This window comes from Paralichthys olivaceus, chromosome 10, assembly GCF_024713975.1.
Source record: "Paralichthys olivaceus isolate ysfri-2021 chromosome 10, ASM2471397v2, whole genome shotgun sequence".
Classification (NCBI taxonomy): domain Eukaryota; kingdom Metazoa; phylum Chordata; class Actinopteri; order Pleuronectiformes; family Paralichthyidae; genus Paralichthys; species Paralichthys olivaceus.
The window spans coordinates 6,801,692-6,821,691 of record NC_091102.1 but is presented as its reverse complement, the minus strand read 5'-3'; the positions used below and the strand labels follow the sequence as shown (position 1 = coordinate 6,821,691).

Genomic DNA, 20,000 nt, shown 5'->3' with positions numbered 1-20,000 from the left:
AAATAACATAAAAAATATACGTGGGCAGAAATCTAACTCAAGTAAGAATTCACCAAAGACGAAATGACTGTTAGTTGTTCTCAAAGTTAAAAGATGTTTGTGTACTCTTACTTTTTACAATCTAAAATCCTTCATGATCCCTCATATCATAAAACATGTTGTAACCAACAGATTTTTTTTATGTTGTCTTGTGAGTTCATATTGGTATTTCTCATTCTACAGTGTGGCGTCCGGCCTGTGGCAAACTGGTCGTTAGGTTTGCGAGCAGCCTGAGGCACCAGTTAAAGCCTCCCGGTGTTGTCTGATTGAAGACTGCCTCTTTATGGGCTTATCTCCAACAGACAGGCTGATACGGGGCCTGCTCAGACTTGACCGGGCAGGGTCGGCACGACATTGGAGACAATTGGGAGTCAGATGGATGGACCTTGACAGCTTGTCTCTGTCAGAGACCTGCTCAGAGTCCCAGGGAGTGAATCTCCCACGGTGTCAGGTCGGCCTTGGTCAGTCCACTGCACAATCACACTGAGGTGAGAGGACATATTGAGCAGAACGCCTAGAGTTAAAAACCTCGTTCGCAGCAGCAGAGCACACACAGCCCGTGATGTGGGTCAAACACGAGCTGTATATGAACAGCTCATACATGCTTCTACTGAACGTGCACGTACACACACGACTAGAAAAACTATCTGCCCCAATTTATACCCAATAAAACATAGAGCTGCGCCAAGTGTGGCACAAAGAATGAGGGGGTAAGAGACACATCCAAGCCACATTGAATAATTATAGGAGAATGCCATCTGGACACTGGGAAGGAAAATCAATCTCCTTTTGACTTGTATTAAAATTTCTGCTTTGGACTCGATAATAATAACAGCCTCCTATAAATGACTGTGACATACAGCGGGTCAATGTTCGATGCCAGAGGTGCTCATTGTAAGTGAAGTTATTAGTTGCCATGAGAGCTCAGCTGCTCCATCTCCTTTATTCTCCGGTGCATGAAGACAAACATCTCAAACATTTGAACCATAAAGAAATCAGCCACCCTGAGCTTCATCACATAATTAATCTTCTCTTCCTGCCACATTTCTTCTCTAACACAGACACATAACGTTATTACTGCGAGTGTGAGTGTGTCCGGGCAATTCCATATTTATTCAAATTATATAAAGTAAAAAAACTCAAATCACAACATCTGCTGCAGTGTACACACTGACAGAAGGCTGAGGTACTTTGTTTTACATTTAGCTAAACCAAAACTGCATTTTAGGAATATATTTAAATTAAGTGTATTTAAATAGTTAATGAAGCCTCTTCTGGCTCCATTTGTGTGATTCATTTCTTTCAAACAGATTAAAAAACACCTCTCATCTACAGTATAAAGAGTTTTTTGTTTGCTAAGCTCCATCCACCGCTTCCATCAGTCTGTGTGCTGCATGTTAATGTGGCCCCTCGTGTACATCAGTACTGTACGAACGCAAGAGGGAAAAAAAGTGACAGTACCCATGTCCCAGATTACAGGTTGATCTGATTTGCACGTGCCCCCATTTGTAATCTTTCAGGCAGAGAAGAGACAGAGGAGCTTTTCAAAGACGTATTAAACGGCCAAACTGCCTAGTGACACTCCCTCACCTTTGACCCCACCGTTGGGGGGAAATATTGACTTTACTGCTATCGATATTTGACCAGAGGACCCACTTGATAGATCTGATGTGCTGTCCTGTGTCTGATCTATATGGAAATCCTCAACGGACGAACACATATAACCACTCCGGCGATCGTGCGTGCGTGTGTGTGTGTGTGTGTTCATACATGTGCACTCAAGCGACCACATACATTTGCGCACACAGGTCCTAATTAAACCATGGCAGAAATCTGATTATACTTACACCTACTGAGACACAGATATGAAGTCAATATTACATAAAAAAAATAGATTAACATTAACTATTACATTTTAAATCTTATTGCTATTGTATGCTTTTACCATAACAGCTAAATGATAAATAAGCATTTCTGTAACTTAAAAAATAATATTATATTATATTAATATTATAAAATAATATTACAAAATAACCCTACAAGATTATAATTATATTTAATTGTTTAATATTTAACATTGTTTGAAAAAGTTTTATAAAAGGAATTTAACACTTTAGTTGAGCTAATGATCATAATCACCAGCCCTTTATTTCAGTCCATCATCTATATAGTCTAGTCTACAGACTTCTAAGGACAATATAAAAAACGTTTATACATGTTCAGGCACCTGGGAGATTAATGAAAATTCATACAAACAAGTTCATACGAGGTTTAAAGTCTTGTATTAGCAGCTTGATTTTGAATGAATCAAAGTCTGACTCTTAGTATGTTGCCTTATTGATATTTGGGCAGATTACCACATCTGAAAAATTCAGTGTTGGATATGTTCACTTAGACCCCTCGATATGAAGTGAACTTAGCTGCGAGTGTCCCCTCCAAACGGAGCCCCGAGCTACATCATCAGCAGCCAACCAATGTTATTACAATGACAAACAATATCAACGAACGTTATTAACAACCGTTATCAACCAGCATCATAACAGTGACACATCTGACAGATGGGACATATTGATCCGTTGATCAATACACAGTCAGCATGTTTATTTCAGTGTAACGTACACTTCTGCTCCGCACTGAAAACATATTTACATGAGCGGGGGAGTTGGTTTCAAACTTCATATACTGGACACAGGAGTAACCAACGTTACTCTTACTGTTGATATTCTTGTTTTGACAGCAATTTTCCTGAAATGATGTCACAGCATCTCAATAACATTTGCTGCTGGATTTAAACTTAAAACGTTGAGGTCGGGAGTAGAGAAAGAAAAATTCCCACGTTTTAAGAGCCGGACTTAATCCTTGGGACAAGACCAACAGTTTGTCCAGTGAACCCTGTCCAATCCTGTAAGGTGAGAGATAAAAATAAGATGATCCTTTATTAATCCCACTGCTGGGGCGTTTGCACTGTTACAGAAGCAAATGGGATAGTTCAATAACAGGAACCACCAGTAAAAGCAGGATATAATAAGTCAAATAAACTACGTACAATAAACAGGTTAACCGCACTAATGGTTGAATTCACATTGTTGCACACACGGGATATTGATAATGCAGCGTTTACTATGCATTGATATCGCACAAGGAATTTGTCAGATTTAGTGTGAGTGGTCTATCGAGAGCATTGTTGATCGTAAAGTCTAACGGCGGCAGGAGGGACAGACCTGCGGTATCTCTCCTTCACACACACAGCAGGTGAAGCGGCCTGTCACTGAAGGAACTGCCCGGTGCTGTCGGAGTATCCTGCACGGGGCTGGAACATAACATTGACGCCTCCTCAGAGACTCCATCCTTGACTCCTGCTAGCCTTACCAGCTACACTGGAGATTTGATGCCAGATGGTGAGAGCATATTCGATGTTTGACGTCCACAATGCAGTAAGCTTTGGCCCGCAGACCTGCTGTCTTTACTGGAAGCCAAAAATATTGACATTTGCCCCTAAAGGCTAATTAATCGTCTAATTGGAAACTAGTTAACTGTTTTTGTATAGCTCTATAAGTATGACCACATTACCCACAGACCTATAACAATTAATGTTTTTATTTTAGCTGTTCAGAGGAGTGTTGCCATTCTGGGGTTCCTCCCACAACACATCTGATTATAAAGAAGTGAGTGAGCCAACTGCTACAGCTCAGAACACATCCCCTGATAAAGAGGCCATTAACGCTCGACAGAATAAAGCAGCAGAAGTGCAGGAGTCAGTGAAAGGTTGGTGAGTGCAAGCCCAAAACTTGTGGCTGGCGGGCTACAGGCTTTACATGGCTCAGCAGAAAAGTCAGGGATACAGGAAATGTATGGCGTTGGGCAGAGCCATTCGAAGCCCTTTAACAGACAGTTGAGGGCACGACAGGCAGCAGGAGAAAGGAAACTATGTCTCGTCTTTTTAGACCCAGCAGTAAGGAAACCATTATGCAGCTAATGGGAACTGTTCTGTTTTGGTCAACAACAGCAAATGCAATAACGAACCTGGAGTCACCCTGGTCCACATGTCAACTATAGCCTAATTAAAAATGTCTGCAACTACACTACTATGTCCTGCACTGAAGGTGAATGGGCTCCACAGTAAACTAATGGCTCAACAACAGCAGTGTTATTCATAATTACACAGAACAATAATCCAGAATTTCTACAATTTCTAATTCACTAGAAACGTGTAAACTGTGCTGGAATACAACCACTGGTGAGGCAGCATCTATAAAACCTAACCAGTGAACCACACATGTGCACTATTGGGTTACACACATTTACAGATTTAAGTCCAGTTCATTGACTTTATCTTCCTCATCTTCATCTACCTATAAATACTTCAGTGTCTTTGACCTCATGTTTTCAAAGACTGTTTCCTGGTTCTGCTTTTTTCTCCATTCTGTGTGTCAGTGACCATCCTCTTTGCAGGTTGAGGAACATTATGCATTGATACGCTGCTGCTCTTCGTGTCTGTCTGGTAAGTTTGTGTCCTTGAATATAAAACCTTTAGCGAAAGGTCAGTCCTTAAATCTGCCGACGGCTCGTGACTGCAGCACAAACACAAATGTATGTTTGGAAGGAGCAAACAGATCCACACACGTAAGCGATGGATTTCATTATTACTAATATAACTTATCATCCAAATGCTGGCAAAAAAATCTATGTAACTATTAAAGGAAGCCCCAAAAAACTATTATTTGATTTTGCCTGCCTTGTGACATTTTTAGTATACGTAACTAGATTGTGAATACTGACTATGTAAAAGTCAGTATTCATCGCGACACAATGTATAAGACCTATCTTTTCTCAACAATGGCCATTTGCCTTCACAATGTTTGAACCGTCTTTGTATTCCTGTCATGAAAAGTTTCTACCTTAAGTCTTTTAGCTCTCCATTTTCTCTTTTGACCTTTGCATTTGTTCACAATTGATGTTCAATTTGCTGGCATTTAGAGCCAAAATGAGTTTCATATTAACCCCTGGTGACCCATTCACTGAGAGACTGGATCATTTGGGAGCTGTCACTCTCTCTAGATTGAGGTAGGTCTGGCTAATTTGAAGAAATACACTGTATATAGCTCATTAATTTAAATTCTCTTCACCTGAGAAACAGGCAATACACTGAACTTACAGCTAAACGTTTAGCAGGGCTCCCACTTTCCTGCGTGAGTCATTCCTCTACAGAAGTGGCCGGGCTGTTGTCTTTACAATTTACCTGTCAATCAACCTTTTCAATAAAATATTTTAATGTTTGTATGCTCATATCTAAAACGAGCAGAATCTTTATGTACAAAGTCAGAAACTAGTGTCTGTAAAATAGTGACCAGCATGGGAACATAACTTTGAGGATATTTAATTCTGGTATTTTCAAAATGGGTCCTGTGTTTATAAATGAATAATCGATGGTACATAAAAAAATTAGGAATCAGTCCAGTAGATCTCCTCTACCAGCAGCTGCAACACAGTCGCAGTGGCTACAATTTAATCTTAATGGGGCAACTGCGACAGACATTAAAGACATTAAAGACATTAAAAGACATTAAAACTGCTTTTTTAACCGAGTCTAGGAACATAACATGTCTCGCTCAACGTTGGGTCTAACTCACAACCTTGCAGATGGTCGTTGTCCCTCCTCTGCTTGTGGCCTCTCTCTGTACTTATTAACTCTTCAACTGGTAGGAGCCCTTCGTCAGTGTACTTTGTCCACATTGGAAAAGGATTCAGCCATAATAGTTTCTCTCAGTAAAATCAAACCTCCTCCATCCAACGCTTTATCTCACTCATGTTTCCACCCCCGTCTTCCTGCAACAACCCGAGTCTCACGAGATTAGATTTTGTTTAGCCAGACGTGTAATGTTGCCAGAAACCAGCGCCTTTTATTGGTGATAAGAAGCACTTTAAATGGACATTTGTTGGACTTTAGCAGTTGCCCAATAAGATTACATTGTAGCTGCTGTGTCGCTGCTGCTGGCGACCTACTGGATACATTCCATTCATTTACACACCCACATTTATACACAGAAGTTGAAAACACATAAATGTCCCTCAATATTTGGTAATGACAGGAGATCTCAGAAGAACAGCACAAATGAAGGGATAAAGTCAAATCAGGACAATTCGACAGATTGTCCCAGATTACATCCATTGATGTTTGACAGCTCACACATATGATAACATAGCAGAGGCACATGTATGAAGTCACATAAGAAATAGGGTAAATACCTGAGCCTCTTTTAGAGACCACCTTCACACTCTTGGACAGTGTGATGTACAGCAGGATCAGCAGAGGGCTGGGAGGTCTCATCTTCCCCCCCGTCCTCACAGCCTAAGAAGACAAAAGAGACAGAGGGAGAGAAGGGAAGGCAAGAGAGGAAGAGGGAAAAGAACCATCAGTCAGTGCTTGTACATGAGATCAAGTGCCTCCTTGTTTCTACAAGACAAGAGTAAGTGTCAGTGTGGAGGAATGCTCTGTAACAGGCCAAACATTAGAGCGAGCACACGCACGCGCACAACATTACAAACAATAAACACAAATGTGGACACTGACATCAACACACCCGTCTCCACATCACCCTGGGGAGTCTTTCTTGAAATTATTTTCTCTCATGATTGCAGCTGAGACAAGCTATCATAGCTTTGATGAGAAACCATTCCCTAAGATGCTGACGAATCAATAAAGAAATAATTACATGTGTAAGAAACACCACTTTTAATCGCCAGCTTCATTAAAAAAAAGAAGGGAGACATTGAAGGGAATTTCAAATCATCACCTTGTGATGTGCGGAGACATAGCAAATATCTCAACAATATACCTTATCAGTTCGTACATCAATTTAATTGATGGAGGTGACTCATTCTCTGCTCCTCATCTTCTCTGGGTAAATGACTAAATCTAATATGTAGTAATAACCCTTTAACAGCAAGCTCCTGAATCAGAACCAATGCTATGGGATACATTTGATGTTAAAGAAAAAAAAAGTTAAAAACTCAAAATACTGAGGGAAACAGTTTTAACTGTGATACAAGACTTACACATAAAACAATTTAAAAACTGAATATGAGAAAGTTTTTGCGAAATTCACCTTTCCGTTCCTCCATGTTAGTAGATGAGACCAAACAAAACCGTCAAATAATTTTTTCCCAATCACGGTTTCCATCAAAGTGCAAATTTGACGATGTAAAAACATGTTCAAACATCACGATGGACAGCTGAGACCTACTCCTGATCGGTCGAGCCCCCGTACTGTGGCTCCATACCCTGATCACTTCTGCACAGACGCAGGCCCACAAGGCAAGATGGCAGCGTTTGTATCTTGGATATTTTAGCTTTATTTCTGGATTGAGGGAGGAAGTGAAAGCGCCACCTATATACAGTCTCTGCTTCCAGCCAAGTCATCATTTTAGCACATAGAACTGGTGTTTTCATAAAACAAATGAGATTCAGTGAGCGTTAGAGTAGCTGGTAAGTAGATTTTATCACCTTTGGTCAAAGTGCCTATTTTTTCAGTCTTTGTGCTAAACTAAATGATCCTGTTCACAGTCGCTTCAAATTTATCAGTCTTACTGAGCAGGTTTGGCATCAGTCTGCTCCTCTAACTAAAAAAAAAAAAGAATTTAATAAATGTATTTTCCAAAGTCAAACTTTTTTTTAAAACTTTGGTGGAGCTCTGTTGCCTTGTGATAGAGGAGCCATGATCAAAGCTCTCAGTCTTCTGAAGCCGTCGGTCTGGGTCCAACAGCATAAGGCAAGAGGAGGAGAGGAACACATTCGCCAATTTCTGTCAGTCTAACTATGTAAGAGAAGGGGAACACAACACACAGCAAATTAACCCAATGATCCAGAAAGAAGAAGACAGGACCCTGGCCTTTGAAGACAGAAACTGAGAGAGCCAGAGCCAAGAGCGACCCTGGAGTCTGCAGCGAGTCACGTGCGCTCCAGATTAGCATAGCTAATGAAAGGAGCCTCTCTCGGTGTGTTTACACGACACTTGCGAGGCCCGCTCTGAAAAGAAGCCTTTCTCTCGCCTTCGATCACATTCTGCTTGGAAACGGCGTTCAGTCGATAAACACCGCTCTGCCACTAACGTTCTGGCAAATACCACGCCTGAAGGATTGACATCTCTTTGTTCAGCTAAAAGCCATTTTAAAACACCGATAATCTGGTCGGTTCTGAATGTGTGTTCTCAGCTGCAGCACCGTGGTCAGTTTATGTCATTGTGAATACACACACATCATCAACCAGAGCAACTGTCAACAGTCCAAAATCCTTGAGGAGGTCAAAGCAGATTTTTGGAGTCTTTAATCTCAATCAAAGTATTCCTTTTGGAACATAAACACGTTCGACGACTTCCTGTAAATCTGTCCCAGAAATTTAGCAGGACTAGTGTATACTGGAGGGAATAGCATTTGCTTTATCGGATTTTAAATGGAACACACACACATAGTACTAAACAAATGTGAGTAGAGCGTATACCTCAACCAAGACACAACAGTTCTCTTACCTCCAATCAAACTGCACCAGATTTCACACACTCATAGATCAGTTCGCTAAATATGTCAGATTTTTTTGTATTTCATGAAGATCCATGAATTATTCTCTGAGAAATCAAGGAAAATGGTGACAAACACCGACACACCATGTTAAAATTCCTGGATCCACCCCGATCTGGCTCCACACAATTCAATGGGTTCTTCCCCCGACCCATTCCACATCCTCCCGCCAGTTTCCATGGAGATCCGTTAAGTAGTTTTTGTGTTATCCTACAAACTAACTCACTAACTGACACACTTCAATGAAAACATACACTCCTTGATGGAGGTAATTATACAGGTGAAAATGAAGATAATGTCTTTCTGGGGCTTAAGACGTTCACCACGCCGTGTAACAACAACATCCCCGGTTCGATTCTGCTCAGGGACCTTTTGTTCAACGTCTCCCTGTCTCTGTATTTTTCTGACACTGTTTGATATTCAATAAAGGCAAAGTGCCAAAAAGCAGATCATTTCCAAGCCGCTGATACAAGCTGATTTACTAAACATAAGTGAATGACTGGCAGGTTGTGTTTCTGTCGCTGCGGGGTGGAGTGTGGAGAGCTGCCCCCCCGTCAAAGCCTGATTCAATACAACAATGTCAGCGACCCTCCTCTGTGTCCCCCGTCATGTCGCGCCTTCACAACCCCTCTCTGTGGGCTCTCGGTCCTGCCAGCCATGACATCACCCGCCTGCCACCCTCGCTCACAGAGGGGCATTGTGCGCCACACATGACCCCCACTAACACCCTGCACACCTCGGCCTCCGCTCACATCTCCTCCCTCTCCACCACCTCCTCCATCCGCTGCATTCTCACCACAAAGAGGCTGAAAAGTGCCCAACAAGCAGCTTTTAATAGTTTAAACCAGGGTTCTTGAAAGACCAGACTAACTTCTGAGTGTACTGGCGTTGTTAATGGGCAGATTGGAGAAAATAATTAATTCAAATTGGCCTGTAGACTAAAGCAGCCTTTTATTCTGGTGCTTTAGCTCCTGTAAAGCACATAGCCTTTCAAAGATTTGCAGGAAAGTCAAATTAGCTTTTTTAAAAACCCTCCATCACTCCACTCGAATGCTTTTTCATCATTCTGACAACGTCACACCTTTAATGAACCTTTAAGGTTCCTTCGACAACAAGGCCTGGCCATGCAAGCCAGGGGTCTACTTTCATTTTAACTAGACAAAACAAATTACTCTCAGAATAATTGACCTTGTCTGGAGATTCTGAACAAAATCAAGAAGTTATATTTCCACGGCAACTTGGCAACAATCTCCGTGATGCTGAGCTGGTGTTGTTCACGAAGCCATTGTTTCAAAGATTGGAAAAGCTAATTCAATGTCACAAAACTAAAAACTATATATAAAATTCCTCCAGCGTTGTACATAAGTAAAAAGTAGTGTGTACTTTTTTTCATTGTAATAAAATAATAGTGTTGTGGTTTTGCTCATGATTGGGCTTTTTCTCTAAGGCGTCGGGAGCAGGTGTGTCTGAGGAGGCACACAGAGTCGTGGCGTGATACCCACATTTCAGTGATGCATGAAGCATGCACACATCATCACACACAGTTGCACACATGCCACTTGCCTGCTGCTTCTGACCAGAAAACTGGGGGCATGGCACAGCACTTCCTGCTGACTGGCTCTGACAAAGGATCCGAGGAATTTACTGTTACTAGCACACACCCTCTCCTGTGTGCATGTGCTCTGTGTGTGTGTGTGTGTGTGTGTGTGTGTAGACACACTGGACTCTGTGCATGTTCCTTTTATTTAATTTTGGTTGTCTCTCTAGACTGCGCAGGATACACAGATTCACAAACCGCTGCTTTTTCCTTCTCATATCCATAGTGTGGAGTTGTGCCATCTTAAAACAGAATGAGAAAGCTCAGCCATCTTGCCGTACAGCGAACTGTGGATGATTGATCGTGTTATTTAGGGATTTAATCCAATTTGAAGGCAGCCAGTGCTGTGGTCTGAGGTAAAGTGCATCCTCATAGCATGTACCAGACATGGCTATGTGCCCTGACAAGTGCAGAGATACCGACGGTGAAAATGTTCATCTAAAAAGATCTACTGCTTCCTCAGAATCATTCTAGTTGTCGACTTCACTTCGTTTCAAAGTACATTCTATTCCAGTAAGTGTTTTTTTAATATAATAAGAAAGAATTCAATTTGAAATGACATAAAACTGCCTCACTTGTCCTACACTGCTGAACAGATTAAACGATATTTAAATGTAGTTGAATGGACAAATGAAAGACTGGGCTGTTCATTCATATGTAAAGTTTTTGACAGGAGCATCAGGGTCTGTATCTGAGGCTTCATCCATCTAATGTTTTAATTTGGAAAAACAATCTCAATCTACACAAACTCCACATCAGTAGTAATAACCCCTTAAAACATATATCCCCTGACCATTCACACAGTGTTCACATGAGGCAGATTGTCTACTGCAGTCGGTTGCTTGTTACAGAAAATACTAAAAACGAGAAACAACAATGATGACATAAGCGTATTAGCTCCAGATCCGTAATGACTTTAACTTTAAAGTGCTGGAAAACACCGGAGTATTATGGACAACAGGTGTAAACATAGCAGCAGTGATGCGTTTTAAAACGTATGAGAAGTACGTGCAGGGAAGACGAACAAGAACAGAACTAGTACGTGTTCAATTCTATTAACATAACTGTAAATCCAAGAAATTAAACTCTGTATCCCTCTCACATGCACATTACAAGACTGGTTGTGGTTTTGATCAATATTTCATGAGTAATAACCGCTGAATATTAAACGAGGAGTCGGCAGGTGGAATACTCCGCAGCTACATTCAGATTGCAGCTCTAGTGTCGTGAGATGAGAATATACAACGCTCCATTCTATGAAATAATAAATTATTTATATGATGGCGATGCCAGTGACTGCACAGAGCAACGGTTAGTGCCTCTCGGTCGTGCAGGTTCAAACGTTCCAACTGGACAGACAAAATGATTAAAAAGGGAAGGTTATTTGTTGTACATGTGTAGTTTTAGCTAAGCCTGCATCAAATGCAACAGAATTGTGCACAGTTGTCACCTGAAGTGATAAAAAAAACGTATTGTATAAGGACCAAAACCTACAAACGAGTGAGTGAGTCATAGGTGTCTCTGTGTGTCACTGTGTCAAAGAGATTCATGCTGGGTTTGCTAGTAAATGGCACAGCGCACCATGCTCATTGTGCGTCTACCTGTCCCTGCGCCTGTGCCATGTGCTCTGACTGTGTGTGTGCGCTCTGCTGTTTGCCAGATGTGTCACAGGGTGAGTCAGATTCCGTGAACATTATTTTGCGATTCGCTGCCTCAGAAAAAAGCAAAACAATGAGCTTGGTGGTTGAGTGAGCGTTTGTTAAAAAACACTTGACCGCTTTTGACCATGAGCAGCGCTCGGTAATCTCCTGAGGCAGACCATAGGTGGCTGGAGTTAACAAGCAAGGTGAGGCGAGCTTTGTCCTGCCTCGGTCCCAACATGCACCTCTTCACCAAGTGTAATTATGGTGCGATTCTGACGCAGTCCACACCCCTGATGTTCTCCTAACCTCAAACGAAGGAGCACAGAAACTGTACATGCTCCTGGAGTGCACGTTCGAGCACCCAACATGCAACACTGTGTTCATAATTAATTAGAAGAGCTTCAAGGCAAACTAAAGCCATTTGCACATGACTGGTCAGAAGCAGAGCGTTGGGCGGTTGAGAGCAAGCTCTGAGCTCAGGAACATTCCACCAGCAGCGAAGCGTTTTCCTCCGGTTGTTGTTGATTGCTTTCAGCCATGTCCCCCGTGTCCAGACCCACTGTCAGTTGTCCAAGGATGACTGGCTGCAGAGACGCTCTCCTGCTTCCAGTCAATGCTTCCTTTGATGGAGAGCAGGGACCAACACCCTCCTCAGCCAGTTAGTGTACACACCCCACTGCGGGCAGGCCGACCACAACCAGCAACACACAGATCGCCAAACAACACAGTCCAACATGAGCAGACGCGCACACACACATGCAAAGACTGAGAAGCACACACATCTTTCACATACAGTGGTATTTTAGATTTAACCATTAGGCTTAATATATTCATCTAAGCATTAATTGTTGTAGTAGTTGTATCATTCAGATTACTTTTGTCCAGTCTGTTATTACTATTCTAGGTTTATGATGACTTTATGTTCTGATCTAGGAATACTCTAATTAAAGGGGGCATGTACACAGAGGGGTCAGTTATCTGCCCAGCATCCATCCACAATTCCTGATTCAGTAAGATGCAACAAATTGTCATAATTATTGTCAGTGACGTTAGTAAGTGACTAATTGACAGGACAAGGGCACTTCAGGGGCCAATCAGATGCCAGCTAGGACCAGCGCCCCCCAGAACCCACCCCTGGATCAAACCTTAGTTCTGATGTCATCGAGGTCCATACAATACCATTATTTATGAGCTCTGCTAAGCTTATGCTATATTTCACTTTCTTAGCTTGACTTACAATCTATCTTGTAATGTGTAGAAAAATATCCTGTAAAACATAATGACAATATAATAAAAGACCTAAATTATACTTTAAACATAAATAGAGCAAAGAGACATTAGAACTGTTAAACTGTAAACCACATTTACAATGATGTAAAGGGCTTATAGCATCATTTCTGTTGAAGTATATCGTAGCATGTAGCTAAGCAAAGACGCACCTGTGCTACACGTTATCCACCAATCTAACCTGTATTCTGCATTTGTGAGTTTATACAGGTTTAAGCCACAGGAAGCTTCATTAAATGGGACACAAGTCCTTATAAGACAAGACCAGCCATCTACATGAACTTAAAATGTACAAATATTTTTTAAGGAAGATGCTGTGCAATTGAAGTTTCATGGAATATAAGTGTGCAAACCTCTGCATAATTTCTCTCACTCCATCTTTCCTTTGTCAGCCTTTGTGCAGCATAAATTAAACTCCCACTACAAACACGTGGGAGGACCGAGGTCAGTCTTTACGGTAAAACAACTTGCCCTTTTGTAGGGAAAAATAAATCCAGGAAACAGAAGTGAATATTGTGGAGCTGCTAAACTGTGGGCTCCCGTCAACTTAAGTAAATAACAAAATAGCACCAAAAGCTTATCGATTGGTTTTAATTGATTTTCATTTTATCAGACATGGAACATAATGTCCTTCATTTGCCAAATTGCGGCGTGATATTGACAGCTGCAGTTAGAGGGCATCGGAGTGTGCGGCGTGATGCCAGCACACTTCTCTGAACGTGGAACTTTGTGCAGGCACGGACGACAATTCTCAATGAGGCATTTACATCCTCAGAAACAAAGTCGCTCGAGTCAAAATCCAAATATTATGCAAGACTTAATATCTTGAACTAATGCAAATGTCTTAATTTACTTAAAATTATGTTTTTTGGTTTACATTTATAGGAACATCCCTCCTGCGCCCACTGCTTGGGCACTGGTGCATCACATCACTTCTCCTCTCACACACCAACATACTTGGCTCTGAGATTTATTTCAGGTTTATGGCAGTGTATACAGAACTTTCTTCATCAGCACCTGATTAGAAACAAAATGTTAACCTGAGGGAAGAACATGTTGTTTCAATAGCATGATTGTAAACTTTCATCAGCGTCCTTTGGGTCTCTATATGATTCACCAATATTTAGGAGAACGTATAGTTGGAATTGTACATTCCATAAACCATTTGAATTCTAGATAGAGGATGAAGGCAGTGATTGGCCGTGCACGTTGCTTGAGCTTCCAAACAGACAGACAGCTGCTACAGAGGAGCACAGTCGCCTGATGAGAAATCAGCAGCCACCGTTTACAGTAGAAACAAATTACCATATGATGCAGACTGCACAAAAACTAAGGCGGTGATGGAAAAGTGCAATGTGCATGCAGTAAATAGCATGAAAACAAAGCCTATGCATTTGCTATATTCACCTCCCATCTCGACTGCAGCTGTGAAATGTGCTGGATGCGCCTACATTACTGGTTTATGGAGAGACTGCGTCCATCCGCTCAAACCGAGAGGGTTTCTTTTTTTTAAACAAAGCTCCCTGAAGACGAGAAATGCTGGCCTGAGCGGTTTTCAGCTGGAATGTGCATTTACGCTTTGGTATCCATGACAAACTCTATCCTATTGTCTAGAGGAGCCATCATGGTCGCGATGGAGCCTAAATGAGGCCAATAATGATTCTCTGCTGTGTCCCCAGAGTCTTGCCTGTTTAAAAATCGATTCTCTGGTTGACTAGGGACAGGCCAGGAGAGCACTAGAAGGAACAGAGAGGAAAGAGGTGGGAAGGGGGGAAAAAACAGCCGCATTAACGTTCAATTACCAATTCATTTTTTATCAGTGTTTCATAATTGAGGACAAAGGCTATTTTCTGTGAAAACTATATTAAAGGAAAATTATAGCCTTGACTATTTTACAGCTCTTTTTTATTTAGGTGTATTTAATGGCTTCATTAGTGAATATTAAACTCAGACGCACCTGTGGAAATCCTCTGTACAACAATTTCCTCATAGAATAAAAACCTAAATGCATATACTTGATACACCATTAAATAGACAAACAGTAATTTCTGTACTACACACTGTACACTTATCAGTACATTACTGTTCTACCGGCAAAGTACTTGTGCTGAAAAGAAGCAATTTTCAGGATTGCAGCCTCTTACCATTGATTGAACGAATTAAAATAACCACGGAGAACATACACAATTTGTTGAAGTTGTCTCATGTCAATGTTTCCTGAGCCGGCACTTTAATATGAAACACTGCCGGGAACTTTACCTACCAATCCCTCTGATTAAGGCTGAGCCAGTCGACAGTCATCACCAAGTCGAGCACAGAAATAGAAACTTCATGTTTTACAGCAGAAAACATGAAACGCCGGCGCTGGTCTTGGACACAAGCCCATTTCAACAAATCAGTGGAAAGTAACCCAACATGGCTGCTGGTCTGTTCGATCAGAGATGTGCTTCCAAAGGGGACGTTTGGTGTAACTTTGGCTGAGGGTCACCTACAAAGATTAAAAACTGGAACAAACCTGAAGAATCTATGATGCTATGATCTTCAGGACGTAAAAAGCAAATAATATAGTATGATATAGCGAATAAATTAGGGAAAAGTTTGTTTGTCACAAAATAAACCACATTTGTGTGACTTGTATTTGAGGGCATGATGTAATTATGACAATTATCAACTTCGCTTTCAGTAAAAGATTCACACTTTGGTTTCCTTGGTCAGTTTTTAGGTTTAAAACATTTTGAACAATAGTCTTTACGGTGTCGGGCCGTGGACAGTCAGCAAGACTTGCATTAGCAGCCATACCTCTTGTTTTGTTGTGACAATCACAGCTGAAGACGTGTGGCACGCCCACTGGTGCTGCAGGGCTCTACACACGCACACATATACACACTTGTGGTTGCACATCCATGCAACTTAAAGTAAAAATACAACACTGTCATTCTTAAAGTACCAATGTGAGTAAAATGTAGTATTGTACTCTTTTAACAGCAGGGTATTGCAGTATTGTTTCTAGTAAAATGCATCACTACTGCAGTAAATACAAAACTACCTTAAATTGTGCTCTGATTAAATCGTTATCAAATAAAATATGACCCATGACAACAAAAGGTGAAACAACTTACTTTGCTCATGCCAGAGAAAAAAACGGACTCATGCACCACAAAGTCAATAAACTTACCAAAGTGAGGTTACACAGTAAATCACAGAGTTTCACTGGGATGGAAAAGTCTTCTCGTCTATTCTTGCCTACAAAGAGCTGGAGATGCTGTCAGTTTTGGCAGAGAAAGATATATTAGCTCCATCAGCCACTGAACCAATGAGACTAACTTGTGGGCGTTGCAGAACAATAGCTACAGCCAACCAAAAGTCCCAAACACAGACACACACACAAGGAGAGTAATGGGAAAAAAAAGCCCCATTACACAGATGAGGTCTTATTGAGTGGATGGTATCGTGCGCTCACTGGGGAAGAGGGGCGAGGACGGGGAATCAGAGAATGTTTAATTCAACATGTGCTCACCTCGTTATCTCTACTTCTTATTTACACCATCATCCATCTCACTCCTGCTCTCCTGTGAGTGAATCACAGCCCATGTGCACATCTCAATGACCTTCAACCGTCTCCTGGGTTTCCACTGTACAAGCTCACCTGTTTGTCTCGACGCAACCCCTCGTAAACGCTCCACACCGAGCGACACAATGGGACTCCAAAACCGATATCTGGAAATAAAGCACCTCTGAGGAAAGGATATCCAGATCAACTACAATAGACAATATACACAGGTATGGATTTCCTATCAGGCTCAAACATGGAGCCAGGGAGGGTGATGAGATGTGTACGTTTGGATTGACACGGGAAATCCTGTTGCATACTTTTCAAATAATGATCCATACGTTCATATCTGTAGCTACAAGCCCAGTGGAAAACTATAAGAAAAAATATCGATTTAAAGTGATTCTTCAGGGTTGCTTTTCTTTTTAATGAGTTTGAAAAACTATTCAGCAAGGAGAAATATTTTTAATAATCTTTTATTCCATCAACAAATAATGTAGTATGAGCTGTTTGTATTTTAGCACTTTTATCTCAAGTGTTAACTTATACAGCATCATTGTATTGCACTCATCTGAATTTCTCTTTATATGAAGTAAATGCTTTGATGAATGAACTGAACTTTGTCAGGTGCCTGACACTTTTTATAATCTAGTTTGTTGAAATCCTCTTCACGTCCCGACAGACATCAACAAATAAAGTTGTCTGAAAAACTCGGGATGACCAGAGTCATCAGCCTGAGAGACGCACACCGCTGAAGACGAGACGATTGCAAGTTTGCCAACAAGTCATGGAAGAGTCGGCTTCTAGCAGTTGTGCGTTTTGCGGCGTAGCCTCAACGAGCCGACGTGAAGGGGAGGGATGTATCAGTTGCAAGTGTATTCTGCTTTTGCTCATTTTTCCAGGATTACCAACCCCAGCTGCTTTAACCCGTTTTATAACAACATGCACTCTGACACATTTCCACACAAGTGGACGATCAAGATACGTATTCTATTCTATTCTTGTACATGCAAAACTGTGAGCCATTATAATAATGGGAATGATATAAGATGGATAACGTCTTTATTCTCTCCCTGTGTCTGTCTCTATCTTATATTTCACATGGAGGTACTTATACAATTACAAATTTCCATTGTAGGTTTTTCAATTCATGCATATTTGTTGTTTTACTTCTAAAAATGATGAGAAGGGAGGCAGCCAAAGCAATCAGGCTTGTTTCAATTAAGCTGTTTTAGCCAACGGAAAGAAAATTCAGGGAGGCTGTTAAACTTTAATATCTAGTGTGCACTTTGGCTGGTGATCTTCTTAAATTTAAAACCGCGGGTACACAGACACACACTAACACACAGTCAGTAACGCTGATTGTTCTCAGACCACCGCTGCATCCATTCTCCAGTGCAGCTGCTGTTGGTCTCAGAGACGGGAAAATGCCCTGCAGGGAGCAGTCCAGTTATCTCAGTTGGAATCTTATTATAGGATTTATGTGAACAGAAACAGAACTGAATCAGTGTGAGCTGTGAGGATTTCCAAGGTTTGGTCTAAGGAATGTGAATAGCTGCAGCTCTTCATGATACGTTCAGCATCTTCTGTAGAGCAGTTATAAGTGGGCACATAATGCTACCATAATACTGTTGTTTGATAGCAAAGTGTTGTAGCGGGAGCCAGAGATGAGAAGGCATAACAGTGGAGCCATGAAAGTCCAGCTAGCTCCTTCTCTCTTTTTTCTGACACCCTGCAAGGCCCGGGCAGACTGATCTGCACTGGTGTGTGGATGGAGGCAGAAAAGAAGGAAGGGAGGAGGAAGCGGCGGCGGAGGAGGAGGAGAAGCAGCAGGAGAGAGAGTTGCAGGGAGAGGGGGAGAGATAGAGTGGGGGAGGGCATGGCAGGGGCTGCAGGACTAGGAAAAGTGCCAGATCACTGCTGGAGCCAAGAACAGGACTGACTGGGCCTGTGTGTCAGATCAGTGTGCAGCAGAGTCACACACACACACACACACACACACACACACACACACACACACAGACACACATGCAAAATGAAGAGACACATAGATGTCACTGACCTTCGACAAACTCACTGCAATGTCACAGCTCCAACTAACCGAGACACTTCTTGCACCATTATACTGGATGAAAAAAGCAGGTTAACATGTTTTTGCTTTTTTATCTTGAACTCAGATTTTAGCTCATTCTCAAACAAGTCATCCTCTGATTTATTGCCATGTGTTCACCTCTTCCAAACACGAGTGTTCAGAGACCTAACATTTGGCTGCTACCCGCTCATTACTGACCAATGGCACTTATAGCCATTATCCTGAAAACAATGTGTGAGCCCACATCAGAGACGGCTGTTGCACACTGTGCGATATTTATCGCAGCCACTTTACTCTCCGGAGACTCATTGCACCATAACACAGGCCGCTGCAGCTGACAAAATAACAGGGCAGAGTGTTTTAGCTTCAGGAAACAGTAGACACGCGTCTCATTTTCTTTTCCTCTTGCTGCTCTTCTCCTCCTTCCTCTCCCTTGCCAATTCTCGCATGACCTCGTCTGTGTTTTTTTGGTCTCTCCCTCTTTCATAGCTCCGAGCCGGGGCAATCTGAGTGGATTTCAAAGACAAGTTGGCAAGTCAAGCAACAGGAAAGTGAGATTAAGTCACTCCTCAGTCTAGGCTTTTTTTTTTTTGAGGTCCAGTCCACCGAGAGATCGCAGCTTACAATTTCACTGTTGTGAGCAAATCTGATCTCGGAAAAAATTCTGACAACTTTCTTACAAGTAACTGCCAGCTCTGAGTTTTTCCAACATCTACGTCTCAGAGGAGCGCCACAGCGGTGATTCACTTTCCACACCAATTCCACAAAAAAGGGAAAGATTAAATTACACCTTTAAATGCAATTTCATCCTGTAAGACAAGGCAATTATCCAAGACTAATCTCGTGTGTGTAAGTGTTTGTGTCACACTTTCTCTTCTATGCGCCTGCACTCTTTCCCTTTGTGTGGACTGAATGGGCACATGTGTTGGCACAGCTCATATCTCATTTCTCTTACGAACTCGCCCATGGGACTTTGGCAAGATTTTCACAGAATCAATGCAAACTGACAGCTGAGACAACGATTCCATTACTTCTGGTGTGGTCGAGCCTCCCCGGTACGTGACAGGGCCGATGGCAGCATGCGAACAGTAAGATAGAAACCTAATAAGACTAAGGCCAAAGCAAGATCTATTTAGCTCGTTCCCTTTTCCAGACGTGATCATGTGAGAAATAATCATCGTTGTCCAGAGTGGTTTTTCTCCTGATGGGCTTGGCAGT

General features: G+C 41.8%; 1 protein-coding gene across 6 annotated transcripts in view; it reads right to left on the bottom strand.

The window, feature by feature from the left end:
- The window catches only part of il1rapl1a (interleukin 1 receptor accessory protein-like 1a), a 188,212-nt gene that overhangs the window by 119,063 nt on the left and 49,149 nt on the right, over positions 1-20,000 (bottom strand). For 5 of the 6 annotated variants that reach the window (XM_020100551.2, XM_069533087.1, XM_020100552.2 and 2 more), the window contains exon 2: positions 6,286-6,388. In XM_020100551.2, the coding sequence (XP_019956110.1) occupies positions 6,286-6,367 (82 nt within the window). In that variant the 5' untranslated portion in view covers positions 6,368-6,388. Of the gene's footprint in view, positions 1-6,285; positions 6,784-20,000 lie in introns of those variants that run through there. The other variant, XM_069533086.1, reaches the window with a different exon arrangement.